The 22,460-nt window shown below is 38.6% G+C and overlaps 1 protein-coding gene across 1 annotated transcript in view; it reads left to right on the top strand.

Moving 5' to 3' along the window:
* LOC5570945 (protein daughter of sevenless) overlaps positions 1-22,460 on the top strand; it is an 86,546-nt gene that overhangs the window by 31,404 nt on the left and 32,682 nt on the right. The window contains exon 2 of the mRNA XM_021839757.1: positions 8,086-9,470. Coding sequence (XP_021695449.1) covers positions 8,086-9,470 — 1,385 coding nt within the window. The remainder of the gene's footprint in view (positions 1-8,085; positions 9,471-22,460) is intronic.

The following is a 22,460-nucleotide window of genomic DNA, read 5'->3' as shown; positions in this document are numbered from 1 at the left end:
ACATACGAATCTAGTTCTTCAAATACTGAACAATGTGTACTAGCATCTTCATTAATAAATAGTAGATCCAGTGTACGATCGTGAACGTTTGTAACAGTGTTCAACTGTCGCATATTATTGAAGGACATTCCGTCGACAAATTTCGAGCTGGCAGTATTGAAAGTACTTTTTTCGGCATCTAAGATAACAACGCCAGTGGGAGCCCTTTTCCAACAAAGATGAGGCTGATTGTAGTCTCCTAACAGTACATGAACATCGCCGTACCGCATGGCTGAAGTGACTGTGTTAACGGCAGATAAGTGACGGTCGATTGTTGAAACATCGCTAGAAATATCCGGAGCAAGATATGCTACACCGATCCACAATCTCCTATTAGAGCACTGTAAAGTGATCCACAAATGTTCCAGGTCATCTGTTACTATAGGGGCAACATCGGAGATCAGCCGGTTCGATACAGCAATCAGAACTCCTCCGCCTCTGGATTTACCCGTGCTGACAGCACAACGGTCTTTACGGTATACGGTGTAATGATTTCCAAAAAACTGTGCAGAATGAAATTGATCGTTAAGCCAAGTTTCAGTTAACACTATGACATCATGGTCTGCTTCACACGTAGCGGTAAGAATATCGTCGGCTCTGCTACGTAGGCTCCTGACGTTCTGATAATAAATGCGAAGAGATTCTTCCGGAGCATCAGCATGACTTGAGATGGATCCGTTAGACAATGGCAGTAGATGGGCCGCCTGGAATGCGTTTGCATTTAGGAGAGGTGCAGCATCAAGTCTAGCTTCGGCAGGACATATACTGTCCATCGAATTACCTGACGGAGCAGGAGTGTCGACTGCTTCTATTATTCCTGTACAGTTGCCTTCATCCTGAAGACCAGTATCACCAAAGAGCATTGACAAAGCAGGGATAACTGCTACTGAACATCCGGCAGAACGGCAGCTTTCGCCAAAGGGATTTCGTGAAACTTCTTCGGATCCAGGGAGAGCGTCATGATCGGGCAATCGGCAAGTCATATCAATCTGTGAATCGCATTGACTTAAAACGGGCGCAGCATCTTGCCTAGCTTCGGCGAGGCATATACCATTCTCAAAATTACCTGACAAAGCAGGGGTATCAACTGCTATAGAACATCCAGCAGAACAGCAGTTTTCGTCAAAGAGGCTTCGTAAAACTTCCTCGGATCCAGGAAGAGGGTCGTCAGAATCGGGCAATCGACAAGTTATCTGAAGTGCGTTTAAATTCAGGTGGGGGGCAGTACCATGCCTGGCTTCGGCAGGCCATATACTCTGAATCAAATTACCTGAGAAAGCAGGAGTTTCGACTGCTTCTATATTTCCATCACAGCTGTGCTCACTGTTGTCGAGTTCTTCATGACAGGGCAACAGTTGCTATACCGAATAGTCGACGAAACTCTTACGCTGTTCAAGTTGCTTCTGGTACACCGGGCATGAATCGCTCCACGCAGCGTGATTTGTGTCAAGTCTCAGTTTGCGATCAGTGTTCATTTTCTTACAATTAGCACATTCTTTAACATTCGATTGACATTCGCTCACCAGATGACTTCCACTACACACAGCGCACTTCGGAGTTGCTGCCTTACAATCTTTACTCTTATGGTTGAAAGCACAACAATTGTAACACCGCGTCACTCGCAAGCCGTCTTTCACTCGACATCTATCCCATCCACAGTTCAATTTTTCTTCAAGCATGGCTTTTCGGAACGTTTCAGCATCGAGCTCAATGATTGCACTGACATTATTGAACCGCAGTTTTTCGTTGCAGTATAACTTGCACAGTTTGAAGTGCTTGAGATTCTCGAAAGCTATGTTTTGATCAACCAAGGTTTCTTTGAGTTCCTGTTCATTCATTTCTTCGCTCATACCGATCAATTTGATAGTTGGTTTAATGCTTTCTCTAACGTTCACATCGTACAAGCCACCCATATTTTTCTCAACGTTTTCCTTTAACAATTTCACGCTTTGCTCATCTTTCAACGCAATCACAACTTCGCCGGATTTTCCACTCATCACCTTTTCAACGTTTAGCTGTCTAGCATCCACCTTCTTTCGCAGCTCAGCTCGTACATCTTCAACTTGCACACCTGCCTTAGGTTTCACAACGACCACTGGATTTGGTTTCTGAATCGGCTGAACTTTCTTTGGTTGTTCCATCACTCTTTTTTCAGCACGCTTTTTCAACACTTCCGCAAAAGTTGATTTTGGCGTAACATCTTCCTCAACGCGATTCTCCAAATTGTCCATTTTTCTCCGTTTAGCAGACGAGCGTGTAACCATACGGTGGGATACATCGTCTTTTTCACTAAGAGCAGCTGCATCACGCTTATTCGCTCGTGCTAGTTCTTCGCACACGACTCTCTTCACAGTTTGATCGAAATTTTTCACGATTTCCACTACACTCGCGAGGTCTTCCAATTTCTTAGCAATTTCGTCCAATCGTTTTTCACTGTGTCTATCGTCGAATTCGGCAAGACTCAAACACGTATCGCATACGAACACAGCATTTCTGATCTTCCGCAACAGTATTATTTCCTCGTTCGTCGCATCGGGTAAACAGTGGATATGTATAGACAGTTTACAACGACCGAAGCATTCGACACTGGCGTCACTATCTCTGATCGGCAAAGCGCACTGCGCGCACGGTTGGCTACAGCAGCCGTGCTCACTCTCCTCACCATCCATCTCCACGGGCATGTCGCCCGGGCGAAAACAAACGATACAGGTTACAAACTAGCTTCAGTAATATGCTAATATGAATCACTGAATTTCGGGGTTTCCACTTAACGTATCACCTTGATTGCTTTTTAATTTTATGAGCACAATGTTCCCACAAACCAAGCACAAACTTTGGATACTATTACGCGAGATTTACGCACATAAAACATAATTTTGGTGATCAGACGAAATAAACGATTCTAATCACACCGTCGGCACAGTAAAAAAAAAAAAAAATATCTCCATATCTCGATGTTTGCCTGTTGATTTTTCGTTCCCAATATTCCCTGTGTGTGTCGTAGATTACTAGACCAAATTTTTGGGGTTCGAAACAAATTGGGAACGCGCAATGACGTCTGATTGTTAATTATTAATTAATTAATTAATTGATACCGAGATGTGGAGAGGCGACTGTATTTCTGAACTGCCCTTCTACGCCTACTTGTCGCATGTTCAATGCAAACCTCATGGAGCGCGGGAAAAATATGCGTAGAACGGGGTCCTTAGATTAAGTCATAAAAGCGTACTTTCGTACAACTTGGAGGAATTGTTGGAGAAATATCCTGCAGGAGTTCATGAAGAGAAAGTCTCTGGAAAATCTCTGGAGCAATCCTGTAGAGTCAATGAAGTCTAATGGTGCGCTTCCCACATTCAGTTTTGTGGCATTCCTCCTTCTCGGAGGTTCGCTCAAAGGTACAAACATATATACTGTTCCTTCGCATAATTGTTCTATAGGATTTCCTATGCGATTAGGGACAGTATAGCACTTATACACTGTGTTTCTAGTTTTGCTCAATTGACATATCGTCCCCTCAGTGCTACAACTAGATAACTCGAAAATACAAATTTTGAGATACGCAACTTTGAAAATATGACCGTTTTACAAAATGATGGTCGATCGCAGAAAATATGATTGAAAAATCAACTTTAACTTGTGCATTTTGAATCACACGCTTGTGAGCGACATTTTGAAGATCTAATTAGGAATAATATTTTGGCATATTAACCTTCATCCAGCGAACATATTTTTCACATGCAAAAAATACACTAAAATGTGCATAACTTTTTCGTTTCTCGATGGAATTTGTTAAGATTTTCAGAACTTACCGAAAAACTCTTCTAGTTTATGATCCAGGAAACTTGAGAATATGGTCCACGTGGTTCCGGAGTTATTCCGGATTGTCTTGGGGTACCAAAATTGGCCACATCGTCCATTCAACGGATATCTCAAAACCCGGATGAGCTAGAAGGTTGGTGTCTTCGGCAAAGTTGTTCATCAGACTAAGGGCTATCTGGTAATAACAACATTAGTTGAGAATTTCTCCACTAGGTGGCGCTAGTAACAATTTTCTTCAATCATCTATATCTAAAGATCCTGATGAGCTAGAAGGTTGGTGTCTTCGGCAAAGTTATTCATCAGACTAAGGGCTATCTGGCTATAACAAAATTAGTAGAGAATTTATCCGCTAAGTGGCGCTAGTGACAAATTTTCTTCAATTTTATATATCTCAAGATGCTAATGAGCTAGAAGGTTCAAGGTTGGTGTCTTCGGCAAAGTTGTTCATCAGACCAAAAGCTATCCGGCAGTAATAATCTTAATTGGAAATTTATTCGCTAGGTGGCGTTAGTTTCCTTTTTTTTTCGATCTTCTATATCTCAAGATCCTGATGAGCTAGAAGGTTGGTATCTTCGGCAAAGTTGTTCAGCAGATTAAGGGCTATCTGGCAATAACAAAATTAGTTGAGGATTTCTCCGCAAGGTGGCGCTAGTTACAATTTTTCTTCAATCTTCTATATCTTAAGATCCTGATGAGCTAGAAGGTTGGTGTCTTCGGCAAAGTTGTTCAGCAGACCAAGATCTATCCGGTAGCAACAAATCTAATTGAGAACTTATCCGCTAAGTGGCGTTATTAACAAATTATCTTCAATTTCATGTATCAAAAGTTAACAAGCAGATAAATGTTGGGTGGCTCCATTTTGTCTTCGGCAAAGTTGTTCACATCGTGGCGAAAATTTTAAATTCTCATATTTTATGTTCGAGATTTTTCACGCTTGATTCGTTACTTACGCAGCTCAACAGCCACAATACAGGAGTTGGATAATCAATTTGTTTTATATGCTTTTTTTCACTCAAAGCCTTATATTTTATTTAAGAGATTTTTTAGTGGAGCCTTCCTTCGCCGAGTGGTTAGAGACTGCGGCTATAAAGCAAAGCCATGCTGAAGACATCTGGGTTCGATTCGCAGTAGACGCAGGATCTTTTCGTAATGGAAATATCCTTGACTTCTCTGGGCATAGAGTATCATCGTACCTGCCACACGATGTACATACTCAGTTAATAAATGTGGCTGAGAAGCAGGTTCTGTCCTAGTGAGGACGTAATGGCAAGAAGAAGAACGAGGTATGGGCTAGTTCATCTCGGGACCAACGGCTTTACTTCCCTTCAGAAGCAAGTCGTCACTAAAATTTGTATTGATTATCTTTTAGATGGGTCGCATCCCAGGTCCTCAGCGTATGTTCTAACCACTATACCGAGTCCATTTCCACATAGAGTCCTAATTCTTTGTTCTTCTGCTATAATTATAACGAACCTTTCTAATGTAAACAATAACATTGGGTTTTGACAGATACTCAATGTGTTTCATGATTGAATATTTTCGACGGCATGAGTGTGAGCAAGTGATTTTGCATCCAAAAATCATTCGTGAGTATTTCGAAGCGTATCTCAAAAGATTTTGCTTCTGTGGGAGAACCTCATGGTTGAAATTTGAGTGTCAATGTACCAACACTGACGAAGGCCTTCCCCTTGGTTATGCGACCTTGCCGCGATAAGAGGGCATAATCCATTAGCCCATATGATGGAAACCAAAGGCGTAACCTGTAGTGGTGGTATCACATTTTGGCATTTTTTGCTTAAAGCCGCGTCATAATTCATATGGCATAGACGCAATAATATCTTGGATGTGATCCAACGGACATTCTGCGTCATTGATAGAATTGATGCCCATTTCAAATAATTAATCTATTTGAAGTGGACATTAATACTATTGTTGACGTTCAGTTTGCCTTTTGCTAACCAGAAAGATCCGTAGCCACTCTTACTATTAGCTAGCTAGATGCATCGTTATCATATACGATGTAGGGAATACTTAGGAACTCTTAGGAAAATGACTAGTAGATTCACTGAGTAGAAATAAGTGGCGACAATCTTATTTTATTGTGGTTTTTACATTGCCATAACAAGGAATACCTCTTTTGTAACAATGGTATAAACAATCTAATTCCAGCTTCATTTTCGCAAAATTTACAAGTAGAAAGTAGGCGTTGTGAAGCATTGCATTTGCCACCGAAAAGTGAATCTTGTAGGAGACTGTAATAGAATCCTAAGTTACCTCTACTCTTAAATATTCACTATAATAATGACTATGGGAAGTAATACGCTAAGATCGATCATTAGGGTACACTTGATAGTTTCGAAAAATTGTTGAATAGACAAGGAAAGTGATTTTTTTTCTCTAAGGATATATGAACGTAATGACCAATAAATACTTTTAACAACAAACACGAAATGAACTAGAACTTCTACTAAACAGCCTAAATTTGTTAAGACTTGACGACAATTGACATTTAAGACTCTAATCTTACGTGAAAGACCGAGTAATCAGAATAGCACATAAATAACAAATTATTCAAAACCATTTCGACTAGACAGTATTAGTAATGACACCACTACACTACTATTTCAAACAAATTCTCATTGAGCTGCTGATTTAAACAATGCTTCGTTTTCTCAGAAGCAAGGGAATATGGGTATTTTTCAAAAACTACCACGTCACAATACAAAAAAAACAGTGTTCATGTGGGCACCATAGCCTAGTCCGTCTGAGTATTGGTCCTGGTAGAAGGGAAACTTGGCAAAAGCCAGACCAAGGGTTCAGCCTTGACAAGTTAAGCTGTCAGGCAGCTCCAACTGAATACCATACAAAAAAAAATGTACCAACACTGACGAAGACACCAACCCTCTAGCTTATCAATATCTCGTGATATAGGAGATAGAAGAAAATTTGTTACTAGCGCAAGCTAGCGAACAATTTCCCAATTAAGATTGTTACTGACGGATAGCTCTTAGGTCTGCTGAACAACTTTGCCGAAGACATCAACGAGCTAGAAAATTCTTGACTATTCTTGAAGGTTCTGGTTCTATCGGGATCTTGAGATATAGATGATTGAAGAAAAATTGTTACTAGCATCACCTAGTAGAGAAATTCTCAACTAATTTTTTTTTTATTACCAGAGAGCCCTTAGTCTGATGAACAACTTTCCCGAAGACACCAACCTTCTAGCTCATCTGGGTTTTGAGATATCCGTTGAATGGACGATGTGGCCAATTTTGGTACCCCAAGACAATCCGGAATAACTCCGGAACCACGTGGACCATATCCCCAAGTTTCCTGGACCATAAATTAGAAGAGTTTCTCGGGATGCTCTGAAAATTTCAACAAAATCCATCGAGAAACAAAAAAGTTATGCACATTTTATTGTGTATTTTGCATGTGAAAAGTATGTTGGCTTGATGAAGGTTAAAGCCCAAAACTTCAAATATCAAGTTAGGGTTCATTCACAAATTTCATAACGCCAAAAATGGCCATTTTTGACATCCACTCACCCCCTTGTAACGCATTTTGTATGAACGTTTTTCAAATTTTGTATGCGCTGTAACATCTTACGGACACCCACCCACCCCCTTCAGCGTTATGAAATTTGTGAAAAGGCCCTTATCTAGTTGTAGCATCAAGGGGACGATATTTTTCCTAATTCGCCAGGAATTCTCAGTTATTTATTATCAGATTGACCTAAAAATCACCAAAAGTTACACTAAATTACGAATGTTATTAACCTATTACGTACTAATTTCATTGCATTATCAGCTTACAAACCTAAACCCACTTATAATGTCATAATTAACACTTACCCATTCACCTGCAACTGTTATGTAACCGCTTTGTGTCTATAATGTAATCTAGCCTTCTAGCCTAAGCCAAACGGATTAAGTATTCCATTCAAGTTAAACGTTCGTCTCGTCTCGCAGTCAATCAGGTTTATGATTCATTCATTCATTCCTTTTCCAAATGGTTTAGGTATTGTAAGTGAGCTAGATGGAGGTGAAGGGTAGGCCACACGGGGAATCAGCACGTTTGTTGTTCTTACCTCGATTTCCTTTTGCGGTTTTCTCGTCTGCCACCGACCGCGACCTAAACACTGTCCGTCCCCGCTTTTCGGAACCGAATCCATATTGTGATTTAAAACTGTTCCTCTTCCTGTGTTTCTGTTTTGCATTCATTTAGCGATGGCGACGTCGTTGGTTCACGTTGAAACAGGGCGAACTGCCGGGTCAGTATGTGTTGGAGTACTACACGGACCGCAAGTGCCGGAAGCTGAAGGGAATCATCGATCTGGATCAGTGCGAACAGGTGGACGCTGGGTTGCGATTGGATCGGCAGAAAGAAAAGTACGCGCACATGTTCGACGTGAAAACTCCGACGAGGACTTATTATCTGGCGGCGGACACCGAAGAGGACATGCGTGGATGGGTCAATTGCATTTGCCATGTGTGCCAGCTGCAGGAGACGCAGACTAATGAGGAATCGAGGCCTTATTATAATATCAGTGCGATCAATACCGGAGAGGCTACGAATATGGCGACGGCTGTCCCCGGACATAACGATCAACTGCAGCAACCACAAGATCATTCGAATGATACCGAGGTTTCATTTTTGAACCACTCGTCTCTGGGAGAGGTTCATGAAGTTCAGCCTCAGCCAAGACAATCGTTAATGTCGGGATACAATCCATATGGGACCTATCAGAACGAAGAGATGCTAAACTTTCGAGCCTCGGAGTACAGTAATCGGGAAACGATTATCAGCGATTCCAAGTTGAGCCATAATCATTCGGCGATCAGGAGCAACGTAGAAGCCTATTCAAACCTGGGTACGATCGAACGATCCCAATCGCTTCGTGGTAAGCCGTCTTCCCCTGAGAAAGCAACATCAGCTCCGATTCCGGTCGGCAATCATATGCGGACTCAATCGCTGAACACTGATCAGAAGACCATAGCTTCCGTTGTGGCGAACAGTGTCAAGAAAATCCCAGAAAACCTAAAACTAAGCGATCGCATTGCTGCCGGAGGATTCGAGAGTGGCACCGAGCAACCATCGCCAGCGCTGAGCACATCTTCCGGTCCCTACATTCCCATCCACGAGTGCTTCTCCGGCAGTCCAATGCTGCATTCACCAATCACTCCGCTGAACTCGCTAGATCCCCGGTTCTACGACACGCCCCGAAGCCACCCAAGTTCCGGTTTCAACCTGATCAGCACCGAGCAACCGTATTCGCCGAAGCGCAGCAACGTTACTGGTCCTCCGCAGCAAGGCAACACCAGCTGCTCGAAGACATCCCGTAGTGGTAAGTCCAGTCCTTCGGATTCGGAGAGTGTCTTTACGGATGATGAGAGTGCCGCGCCGGCGCCAACGGATACGCCTCGAACGAAGGATCGCAACACCCGGCCGTCGGATAGTTCCATAGAGAACGATGCCATCGGGTGGACGTACGTGCAGCGATTCGCCCGGGTGTCGCAAGATGACCAGTCGAAGACAGCCGGGTTGCCAGCGGCCACGGCTCCACCCAGACCACCAAAGAGAACTAGCCTAATTCTGGATAGTATTGAAAAGTAAGTGTATTGTTTGATTAACTCTTTGTCTATATTCTGGGGTAAATGTGACTCAAGAGCACTTTGAAGAGCTGTAACTTTTTTAAGTACCATCAGTGTACCAGTATCCGCTCATGCCCCTATTTCCGCTCACTAGTGTAAAAATTGATTTTTCGTGTCAAAAATCAAAAAATTTCGCACGGATATATTCTAGCAATATTAACAACTCTTCAATGAAGTCGTCTGACATTATATTCATTTGATAATATAATTCTTTATATTGAAAACACAAGACCTCGTGAGCGGTTATTGGACCACTAGGTATTTTTGTGTGTTTTTATAAAAACAATTTTCTTCAGATTTGAAACAACGCGTGTGAACAAAGCACAAGCATTGTCCCAGCACAAAGCACACATTTTGTCTCGGGTTTTTCACTTGAGCACTTCCATGATTCAATTTAGCATGGGGGGTTTTCTATTTGCAATAAGAAGTGCAATCGAATACGTATGTTATGGGCAAGTACGAGATCTGTACCATTAAAAAAACCAATTGCCGAAGTGAATCAAAAGTGCCAAAAATAGGATCATGTAGCTGTTTGTCTGTGTTATGAGTAACATTCCCTTATTTTAGAGATTATGTATGACGCTCGATTTTCTAAGAGACTATCCAATACTCTATACTAGCGGTGCTCTGGTTGGAGTATACCATATCAATAATTTTAATAAAGGATGCTTCTTGCGAGATCCTGGGAATCCATAGCTGGGTCTAGGTGTATCCTAACTGCTTCCTGGAGAATCCCTTTAGATTTTTCTAGTGGGCTTCTGGGAATTTTCAGCGGATTCAATGATACTAGCTCAGTACATTTTTTTTTTTGAAAATACGCCTTTGTAAGAACACAGAAATACGTTTCATTATATTTCCTTATTCTTACAAAGTGGGGAATGTACCGTAAGGACGCCATTTACCGCTCATTTAACAGCATTTCAACACATTAAATTCTGTCAAAAATCGGTTTTTCGATATTTTTCGCAACTTTTTGCGCTAGACGCAAGATAAAACATTTGTTTTTATAGGAAAGAAGTTGAAATGAGAACAACGTATAATGGTATCGAATAACATGTATGCCAATGATACATGTGTAGGGCGCCATTCACCGCTCATCCTAAGTATGAAGCTCTATATACACAACTAGTAGGAATTAATTTACTTTTACTAGCTGGTCGTTATCTTTGTATAATAGTACAACAACATATTAAAGCGTGGCAGCTAAGAAGCATTTTTCGATCCGCCATAATAAATTCATTGCTCAACTCATGTTTACCGCCTTGAAAAGCCTAAAATTATGTTTTATAAATAGTATATAATATTAAATCATATGAATTGCATTCTGATACAATCCATTCTGGGATACTAATACATGTTCATGACTTTTATTGCGAAAATTTATTCAGATTTTTCAAAATAATTCAATGAGCGGTGAATGGAGCATGAGCGGTGAATGGCGTCCTTACGGTATAATTCTTGAATAAAGGTCACCTACATTGCCCATACATACAAATTGTATGCATAAAGGTTATGACAAATTAATTGAAGACATTTAGGCGATTAAAAGTATGCAGAATGTCCGTCGCAATTATCATTACGAGTCTAAAGATTCACAACTCACGCCGAGGGTCTGGGATCGAATCCCATCCACAAGATAGTCATTTATAACATAAACATTATAGTGTCGACTTCCTTCGGGAGGAAAGTTGAAACTAAGCGGAAAACTTACAGTGCCAGGCCAACTCAGGACATAAGAGACTCTCCGGCAATCCCAGGGTCGGCTAGCTACTGGGTAATCAAGGGCTTTCGCGTACAAAAACTAACAACACGAGAACTTTCACTTTTCTAGCACATTTATTAAAATTCCCTATTTGTGGCGTGTGCGTGTTGTTCTGTTTTCCAATTTAGTGTAAATTTGTTAAGTGTGGCCTATTCTAATGTTCGTACCGGTACATACCGCTGCCGTTTGTTGTTGGGTGGACGAATGGCCGACACAGCGACACCAATCCTGCTGTGCGGCCGGAACTCTCGCCGGAATGACGAAGCGGGCGGGTGTACGGACGGGTACTTTGGTCCGTTGACGGGCCAGCAGGCGTTGCTGGACGGTGGGATGCAGGCGTCTTCCCTCTTAGACGCAATCGGCCGGCCGTGGCATGGTCAACTTGGACGGCCGAGAGGGGGATTTCCTTGGCGATTAGGGTCAAAGGCCCGAGATATTGGTCCTCTGTAGAGGACAGGGTCCTTTACTTTTAGGCCCGGAAGCCTAATGGCTTCGAGAGCCGAACCGTGTGCTGGACGGCGGAACCGTAGATCCGAAACGAAGACAAGAACAATAGGTCCTATTGGACAAAGCCATTTTAAACAATATTCGCTCGGAACGGTGTAGGATATGCTTTGTACCTGAGCGTATTTCTCTCCCATGCGTCCACTTAGCTCCTGCTAAGGGACAAAGGGGGGGGGGTCTTAATTCAAGACCAACAATTGAAAAGGCCTCAAGTCCAAAATGTAAACAAATCGGGTTTCTGCTGATTTAAGTGTATAAGAGCCTATTGTTACTGAATCGTACAATAGTCATGCAAAAATATGCATGAAAGTTGAAAAAATATCATTTTTTCAAAAGGCTCCATCTCATTTCCCGCTAATTACAGGGCTGTTACAACAGTCGCGAATTTCGCGATTCTCGCGGATTTCGCGATTTTCGCGGATTTGTAGCGGATTTGGTGGGCCAGGCGCGAAAATCGCGAGTCAATATAATTCTGTCGCGATTTTCGCGGATTTCCCAAATCATGCCAGGAAAATCAACAACAAATTATTTTGATACGAACAATTGTGCATTACATCATTAGGAAAATGTATACAGTAGTTTCTCGATTTTATCACTGCTCGTTTTAATATCGCTTCATTATATCACTCTCGATTTAGGCACGATTAAATGTTCGATTTTATCACGCCATAATAATTGTTTGAATTTCATACATTTTACAACGAAAAATAACCCTAATCAATCAGCATATATCTATTTGACCCATCTCTCACGTGCTTTCCATTTAATTCGTTCAATTTCTACAATATAAAGCTCACATTTTGATGAAAAATATATGGAAGAAAAAACATTTTTATTATATCACGCTCGGGTATATCACTCCAAAAAATTTTGGATCCGTGATATAATCGAGAAATTACTGTATTCAAAAATGTAAACTCTCGCCTTCTCATTGAGTGCTGTAAAGTGCTCTTTATAGTATAGTCACTAGGTGCCCAGTTTTGCTGTTATCAGTTTTTGCCTTTTTTTCCTTCAATAGTTTGAAACATTTGGAATATTAAGGAAGCAGAATCCGTCATTGAATTGAGAATTTTCTAAAGCAGTGTTTCCATTAAAAGTCAAGAATTTTACATGAAATGTGTTCGCTATATTCAATTCTCCAACTGAAACACAGTGAACACAATTTCATAGAATAAGTTTCAGCTTTCAGGAGAACTGCTTTTGAAGTTTAAATGATGACGTCTCATCTATGATTTGACATGATTTGATCTAGATACAATATCGAAAAAAAAAGTCTGTTTAACAATTTTTAATGCTACAATTCTCAATGTGCACAAACCGAGAGCTTATAATTTAAAAGTTAATAATGGCGGAGGCCACGTCCTTGTCATCGGGGAAGGGAAAGAATGTTAGTTAGACAACTATTGTTACTAGAAACCGAATATACCTCTGCATCTCAGTTGGAAAAGTTATTGGGATGAATTGCTCAATCGCTTAGAAGGATTGCTCAGATCTGGACCTAGAAAGTTGGGCATCTTGTATGGAATTTCTAAATAGTTTTAAATGTATAATCTAATGTACTGTATTACTGACGGACTAAGGAAATATTACCGTAATCCAGGGTCAAATTGATCACTTGGCGAATTTGATGGGTACCAAAATGCAATAGCTTCCTAGAATGCTGGATGTTTAGACCCTAATTTAGTATATAAGGAAATTAATTGTTCTTAACCCTCTAACACCCAACGCCGCCTTTAGACGGGTAAACTTTGGATACAATTCCATTTTCGTGGCTCGAAAATCAAAATGATTTTATTTTGGGATTAAACTTTAAACTATAACGCGCATATGAGGAAAGTTTTTTATGACTTTTGAAACTTTTTCGTATTTTTGAAAAATGTTTTAAAAATTGTATTTTTTATAACCTACAAATGCATGGAGCTTATTCAATGTGTAATACAAAACAACGTACTTTTTATATTTTTCTACAATCACCCTATCAAAGAAGAAGAGCCACACCACCAGGCTTCTTCAAACCACCTTCGAACCTGTGTTTTTGTTGATTACACGTAAAATAAAAAATGTTTTAGAAAAAAATGTTTTAAAATGTACTGTTAAAAATTTAAATTTTTATTATTGCCAAAAATCAGTAATCTTCAAGAAAAAATAAAAGGATAAAGAAGCTCAAAAGTTAAATTTATAAAAATCAAAAACCAAAATGCATAAGTTCGCGAAAAAAAAATCATTATCCAAAACGTTTTTGAAACTATTTTAGAAAACGAACAATTTAGATCGAAAATAAAGAAAACTGGGTTAAATTTATTTTTTTGTATTATGATCAATTTCGCCCTAGTGGGTCATTTTCAGTTTTTGATAAACAAGCTAGTTTTATGATACTTCTAATATTATTTACTAAAAAAACAGTTACATACACTGACAGAGATCAACGAAGTACTGGTTTTGAAGAATTAAGGTTGACAATATCTCTGTTCCTAAGGATAATGTAACAGCAAGTTATAAAATAGTGATTTTTTGCCCCTAGATTACGGTCCAAAGAAAAGTCCATCAATTATAAAACATAGAAATTTGTTAAAACACTTAAGTGTTCACAACAATGTTAAGATATTTTTTACGAAAAATTAATTGGGTATTGTGACATGAAGTTTTGTATATGTACATGTTTGTTTAAGACATGATTTAAGATTTCAGTGACAATTGGAAAAAAAAAACAATTTTTTTTGGCGCCTATTGGTGCTTTCAGGCGCGGATTAAATTTCAGAAGTCGCGATTTCCGCGGATACGATTTTGAAGTTTTTGTAACAGCCCTGTAATTAGGATATTCATCTCAATTGCGGCCTTTTCCCCAAAAGGCCTCATTTCTATATTTACTTGAAACCGAGTTGAGGCCTATTAAACGAATATCAAAATTGCAACTAAGCAGATACAAGTTATACTTCAGCCGCTCCGCTCCATGTATTATTTTACATAGCGATAGTCTCAACGGCGAACATAATCAAATTTTCCGTCGGGTTACTGTGGAGTGATGAATTTTGTATCATACTACCTAATAATACCTGTGCCAGCCTGTCTGTACTTCACGACTTATTAATAAAAACGCGATTTGGTTACAGTTGCATGAAAAATAACGTTTCTATTGAAATATTATTTCAATTGAACAAAATATTTCCATATAATTGCTCGACGACTTTCTCGCTTGGCACAAACATTATGTTTATCGATGACGATGATTGAATGAATCACATATTTAATCGACCGCACGAATCTCCTACCTTGCTATATCACGTAACACTCTTCTACGCTTCAATTATCGTATTTCATCATGAATTTTGAATGATTTTCAAAAGGCCACATCTGAAGATGGTGAAAAAAATAAGCCACAACAAGGAGGCCTCAACACCAGTGTTGCCACAAGTACAGATTTATCTGGAAAAGTACAGATTTTCTGATACTTTTTGGTACAGATTCTGTACGGTACAGATTACAGATTTTCACGAAAAAGTACAGATTGGTACAGATTATTAGAATTGATGATTTTTGTAAGACTAAATCCTAAAGAAGCGTGCAATTCGGAACTGATTTCCTCCTCCTATTGTTCAAAGATAACATTTTCATACAATTAAATAATAATAGTTGAAATTATTTCAATAAAAGCTATGTTGAATTTCTAAATAAATTAGGATTTTTAGGGTTTCTTTCACCAATTCATGTTGGGCGCGTTACAGATTTTGGGAATCCCTGGTACAGATGAAAAAGATTTTTGAGCCTCCGGTACAGAAAGAAATGTGGCAACACTGCTCAACACACGTTAGAGTAAACAAAGGCGTCAACTCACTGGCCTCATCAGCGTTGGCCGGCGTCTATGGCCACAAATGATAAGGGCTCAATATCTTTTGATGAAATAAAAGCCTCATTTTCTTTAACTCGTTTTTTCAGTAGGATTTTTGGCAAAAATGATAGTAATGAATATTCATGGTTCTAAATCAATTTGTGCAGCGACATTCTGGATGATAAAATAACATGCAATGCTAAAAATTTATAATATAAATTTGATTTATTGTCTGATAAAACAAGATTGCGTTTTTCTCTTTGTTTACTTTTTCGAGATGAGGCCTTTTCAATTGTTAGTCTTGAATTGTTTAATTACACTACACTGAGAACAGCGTTGTGGTTGAAAATACTATATCAGAGGGTTAAATTAAATACACAATGCCACTTGATTTGTGCAGACTAAATTCGCATTTATTTAGAATATTTTGTGCATGGCACCGTTTGTATAGTAAAAATTACTATATCATGGTTAAAAACTTGCAGCAGACCAGAATCGAACCGAGGATCTGGCGATTGTCTAGCGCGAACGCTAGCCGCTCGGTTATCGACGCGATTGGATTGAGAGGGAACAAAACGCAAATAAAAAGCGTTCATGATAGCACAATCGTGGTTGGAGTAGTAAATTTAAAAACACGTTCATGGTTCTCATTACTGCAACGCTTGTTTCAGTGTACACTTCACACTTATCCACAGCACACGGACGCCCGATATTAAAAGAAGCCGAAAAATGGGAATGGCCGTCCTTTAAAAGATTCCCACATTCCATCATCTTTCAGTTTTACTAATGCCATCTCGCTCTACAATATTCTTAGGCCATGATTCGACATATATTGGTAGCGGACGAAGATATTTACAGCGGTACTGAACCTTACGCTTCTGTGTTATTTTCTGCTGCCATTACACGAGAAACGTAAAGTACAAAGTGAAGCCGTTGGTCCAGAGATTAACTAGCCTAGGGCTAAAAATTTCGTTAATAAAGATAAAAAATAAACCGTTTCGGAGATGATAGCCTGTTATTGTTCCTGATTATTGTTCTATAAGTATGATTTAATAACATCCTAATGGTATTCCGAAAAAAAAAAAACAATTATTGAAAAATAAAACAGAAAAAATGGATTGCGATTTGGCACAGTTCTGTTTTTGAGAAAAGAAAAGTTCGATTTTGGTGCCATAAACGGGATCCCACTGTATATGGTAAAGTTCCAAAGTTGCGGTTTTAGATTGCAGAATATCCTGAAAAATAGTTTTGTAGAGTATTTTTTGAAAATAGTAGGGGTATTCACTTAAAGTAGCGTAAATTGAGATTTTGGCGATGAAATGATTCAAATGAAATATTCCTGTTCTGGCTCCAGGCGATAAAAACAAAAAATCTATAACCTAGTTACCCAACAAAACTATCAAGCTTGTCAACAGTTTGTTTATATAAATTACGAACTTTTATTCGAATCGTTTCAGCTAAGGTTCACCTTAGTTGACGAACCTTCGTCTGTATTATTCACAGCACCCAGAACTCCTACCAGTTCGTCAACGAAAACCAACCTTTGTACTGTTGCTACAAGAACATTTTATTCAACTTATTATTGTTGAAATTGTTACCACCGCTCTTAATAATTTCTCAATTTCATTCAAGTGATCCCAAGGGAAATTTTGCTTATGATTCATAAACTAAAAACAACGCAGCCTTTATACCTACTCAAATATCCAATTGCAGAACCCACTAGAATCCAAATCGATGGGATGAAATGGTAGTCGATGTGCCTTGCGTTCAGTTTGGTTAAGACATAGGGGCTGTCCATTAATAACCTTAGACAACCTCCCCCACGAAAAGATTTTTGAAAGAAAATGAAAAGTTATTAGCATGGCGCGTAAGAAAACTCAAAATCCCATCCCTTCCACCATAACCCCTTACGTGATAAATGAATAGCCCCAATATTGCTTAGACTCAGACATAACACTCTGCCACCTAGTTCATTTTATTCCTCACTGTGACGATTCAATATCCGATAAGAACAGAACCTCTTTCACTTGAAACAACTCGTTCTATGATCATACTCATTTATTCATCTAACTTTTCCCCAGTCTTTTATTTAATTCTCCCAGATCTACCTATCGACAATCCTACTCTCATCTACGTTTTCCACACATATATGGCAACCCCAATCCCACCTAATGGATTTGACAGCAGCCAAGATCATTTGAGTATCCGCATTGAAATGCATTTGAGTATCCAACGGTTGCTTAGAACATGTTGGATTCAAAAAGATGGCGGCGCCGCATACTGCTGGTTTTCCAGTTGTTTTTCATGATTTGTTGTTTGTTTGCAAATAACGTACTCAAGTTGCTATGATGACTGACGCATTCTTGGATTGGTTGACTGTTGAATTTCAACGGCTTGAAATGTTTCCTACGCAGTTTACGCAATTTTGTGAAACATTTGAGATAAACAGTTTAACACGATATACGCAGGGATTTATGCCGTTAAGTGAATACCCCTAGTATGTTGTTAGCGTTAGCGTTAGCGTAGATACGGTATACTTCGTAGATTGGATACTAGCAACATTCATGTTTCTCTTTGATAATCTCATTCAGACTGCTTTCAGGAACAAAGCCGGGGAACAAACTTTGATCCAATCTTAAACAAGAGTAGCATATGCATGAATATTGCTATTCCCGGCCACGCCCATCTTTACCGTAACTTGGGATAGGGGAAGGAGATGTTGATGTAGCACTTACTCAATGAGAGGTCACCGACTCAGCGACACTCTCATAAGTGCTACGGAGGTGGAAGTTGGGATAGGTATAAAATGACAGGATTCAATTTAATCTTTTGAATGCCGGCACTTAAAAAAGAAGCCATTTGTTTTATTTAACGCATAGATAATTATGTTTTAGTTTGTTGGTTTTTTTTACTAAAACATAAACCCGTTTTGTTATTAAGATGTTGAGCTTAATCAACTGCTCAGTAATAAATAAAAAGCAGTGCCGATCCCTCCAGGGTCATCGGAACGAAAAAAGATTGCGCCTAAATACGAATAAAAAAGTAAACATTGCACTAGAGATATTTTCTGCTCTGCCATTTGCAAGCAAAACCGATCAAGGTTCATCAAACGAAAAATATGAATAATTGTTAAAACAAAACCAAAAAACATAAAAAAACAGAACGTTTTCAACAGAAAAAAAATTACAGAAAAAAAACGCGCGAAAAAAAATATAATAATAAAGAAGCGTCAAAAATCCAATGGACACTTTAAAAAATACTTGCGTGTGCATACTATTAAAAATGTTTAAAATATTTTTTTTTTATAAAAAAAACGTAGATGACGTGAGTTTTGTGTGCCGCGTGTAAAGTTAAAATGGAGAGATCTCACCGCCATTTTGATGATTCCTTGTTGATTCCTGTTTCACCCCTTCTATAAGCAGATCAATCATCGCGGAGGCACTGCCACTGTCCACTGGTGCTTCACATGCTACGTAACTCTAGAGGATTTTTTTCATTACCGATGTGCTTCAATTTCACTAATCGTTCAGGCGACCATTTTGTCACTGTTCACTTTTGCACATGTACAAAAACAACAATCTTATGTCGAATTCGTTTTTGAACCTAGGTTGGAACTGGTGCAACCCGTTCTGAATCACAGTTTCAACCCCAACCCGATTCAGGTTCAACCGAACTACAATTTATTTGACATTGGTTTGTTTATGTGTTGATCACCGACCCAGTTCCTAAAAACGAAAACGACATTAGAAAGCAAAAATAACACCATGCTTACAAACTGAATGCTGGAAATTTTATAATCTTTTCGACCAATTCGTTAATTATACACTAGCACTATCACGTTCATCTCGCAAATAGGAAATTTTATTGATCAAACCACTAAACTACCAGAAAAAAAAGATATTTATCTCAAATTCTCTTCGTCAAATGACCAGCCGAATCTATTATCCACTCCGCGAAAAAAAAGCGCACCGGATTTACAAAACACAACCGTTCGCCGTCGCAGCTAGCTGCGATCTCCTTTTTTTTTTTTTTTAATAGTATGTTGTTGACTGTAAACCCCAAATTCAAATTGCGTTGTCTTAATGAAATTCAAACATATTTTCCAACTGTTTTGGAGAAGACATTTAGTTAACTTTGAATAAAAAAGGCGGATTGTGCGGTGCGGAAAAAGGGTTTCTATGGAAATAAGTCTAAGAATAACGAGACTTTAGACTCAGTACCGTATAAAATCATACATTCTTTGGTAAAGATGTGTAACAAGAAGAAGGCTACTGTAAAACTCATTGATTAGTTGGGAATTGAATTGAATCTCGATATCTCTCCCTATGTCGATGATTTTTTCGGTCCCTTCATTCTCCATACATTTTCACTCTCCATATGTCGATATCCTCCTTATCTCGATATCTCCCTATCTCGATGTGGTTTTTTCTCCGTATGTCGATATACCCATTATCAAAGGTTACTACACTAGATTTTAGAGATTCAAAACAATTTGCAAAGACGAAATGTTGTTTGTTTGTTTTTGATTTTCCTGGTTACGGAGTGATTCTCAATCTAGTATTCATTAACAATTTGTTCTATGTCTCGATCTCTCCCTATCTCGATGGTCCCTTCGATATCGAGATGTGGAGAGGCGACTGTATAACTATTATGAGACATAAATGTACTAGGTTCTTAAATTTAGCTATTGTTGGACCTTTTTGCCTAAATCCCTCCTCGCGATGAACCATCTTCCTTCTGAATTTCGTCATATATTTTATGAAAACTGTTTTTTTTTTCAAAACAGCGAAAAAGTCGTAAATTGATAGAAAATTGCTCTAAGTTATAACGATTTGAATTTGGGGCCAATATGATCCCTATGCAGTTATTCGCATAATTGTCCCATGTTCCAAAATATGAAGCTTAGAAAAATGCGATTAATGATTTTGGCACATTTATGCTCCGTGAGGTTATGAAATGGGTGTTCTTTAGAGTAAAGAGTTGGTTTTAACGAATAAAAATATTACTAATTAAAAATATTAATTTTGCTATGAAACTAAAAGTGAGATGGATATGCATTTCTAGGATTTTTTGAGTAATTTCTACGCATAAGAGCCCCACTAACCGTAGCAGACTGATTTTGACCAAGCACACTGCTCTTAATGGTAGCTTTGACGTGAATTTTATACCGGAAGTGGAAGATGTGAATTATAAAACCTATGTTGAGGGTGCGTACGAAGGCTCATGTGGCATTCAGCAAAGTAGAGCCGTATGAGGGTATGTATATGAATGTGATTAGAAAGGCGCTTGAATGCAAAGTTGTGGAAAAGTCGTATGTAAGAAGGAGAAAAAGTGCGAATATGCGAGTATCTACACTAATTTTCCGTTTGAGCGGTGCCAAAATTACACAAGAGAAAAGGGTCCGAGGCCAAGGGTAATGTCCATGCATTCTGTACACCACTTACAGTGGTTTTAGTGTGTCGTCGGTGTTGCGGCAACCCCAACCTGCGCAGCTGGAACGTACTATAGAATGAAGTGCATCTAATGGCTCTTCTGGAAGCATGTTCTTAATATATGATGCCCATTGAATATGGTTTCGGATTATATATACAGTCGAAGCTCGTTATAACGACAACTTTTAAAGCGACAAAAGCTCCCTATGGGGATTTTTTTTTATTATCGTACAAATTGGGCCGAAGGGTCTCAGATTTTCATGAAACTTTTTCCACAGGCAGGGCTCATGGATATATGAATAAAAAAAATTGAGAAAAATTCAGGGTCGCCTATTTTTCCGGAAAACTCAAGTGGAATTTTTTTGTTTTCCCTTGACACTACTTACTTTGAAAAATCATAACTCAAGAACGAAGCATCGTAGAAACAAAGTTTTTATATGAAAATTTAAGCAAATTTTCTCAAAAATCCAAAAAAAAATATGAACTGGATAAAGTTTTCCACAAAATTTTCCTCCGTTTGGGAAATTCATAAAGAAAAGCTGGAAAATGTATGCACGAACTCGCGGAAATTTTCTAATAAAATATTTTTAAGAAAGAAACTTTACAAACTTCAATTCTAGTAACTTTTAGGATGTACTTTTTTTTTGTTCCTGAGTTAACCGAGCTTCATTCGAATGGAGTTCGGTGGATTACGGAAAAGATGAAAATTTGCGTGAAGTGCTCCATTACCGGTTCGACAAGTCATGATGAGTCTTGAGTCATGATTTTTAAACGAAAAGGCATGTATGGCAAATCTTTGCATTTTTTACAAAATTGACCATAGATCAGGAACTAAAGAAAAGTACATCCTAAAAGTTACCAGAATTGAAGTTTATAAAGTTTCTTTCTTAAAAATATTTTATTAAAAAATTTCCGCGAGTTCGGGCATAGATTTTCCAGCTTTTCTTTATGAATTTCCCCAACGGTGGAAAATTTTGTGGAAAACTTTTTCCAGTTCATATTTTTTTTGGATTTCTGAGAAAATTTGCTTAAATTTTCATATAAAAACTTTGTTTCTACTATGTTTCGTTCTTGAGTTATGATTTTTCAAAGAAAAGTCTTATATGGCACATCTGGACATTTTTCACAAAATTGGCCATAACTCAAAAACGAAAAAAAAGTGCATTCCAAAAATTTCAGTGATTAAAGCTTATAAAATTACCTTCTCGAAAATATTTTTTTGAAAATTTTCCACGAGTTCGGGCATAGTTTTTCCGGCTTTTCTTTACGAATTTTCCCAACGGTGGAAAATTTTGTGGAAAACTTTTTCCAGTTCATATTTTATTTGGATTTTTGAGAAAATTTGCTTAAATTTTCATATAAAAACTTTGTTTCTACGATGCTTTGTTCTTGAGTTATGATTTTTCAAAGTAAGTAGTGTCAAG

Source organism: Aedes aegypti, chromosome 2, assembly GCF_002204515.2.
Source record: "Aedes aegypti strain LVP_AGWG chromosome 2, AaegL5.0 Primary Assembly, whole genome shotgun sequence".
Lineage (NCBI taxonomy): Eukaryota > Metazoa > Arthropoda > Insecta > Diptera > Culicidae > Aedes > Aedes aegypti.
This window is presented reverse-complemented; position numbering and strand designations above follow the sequence as displayed.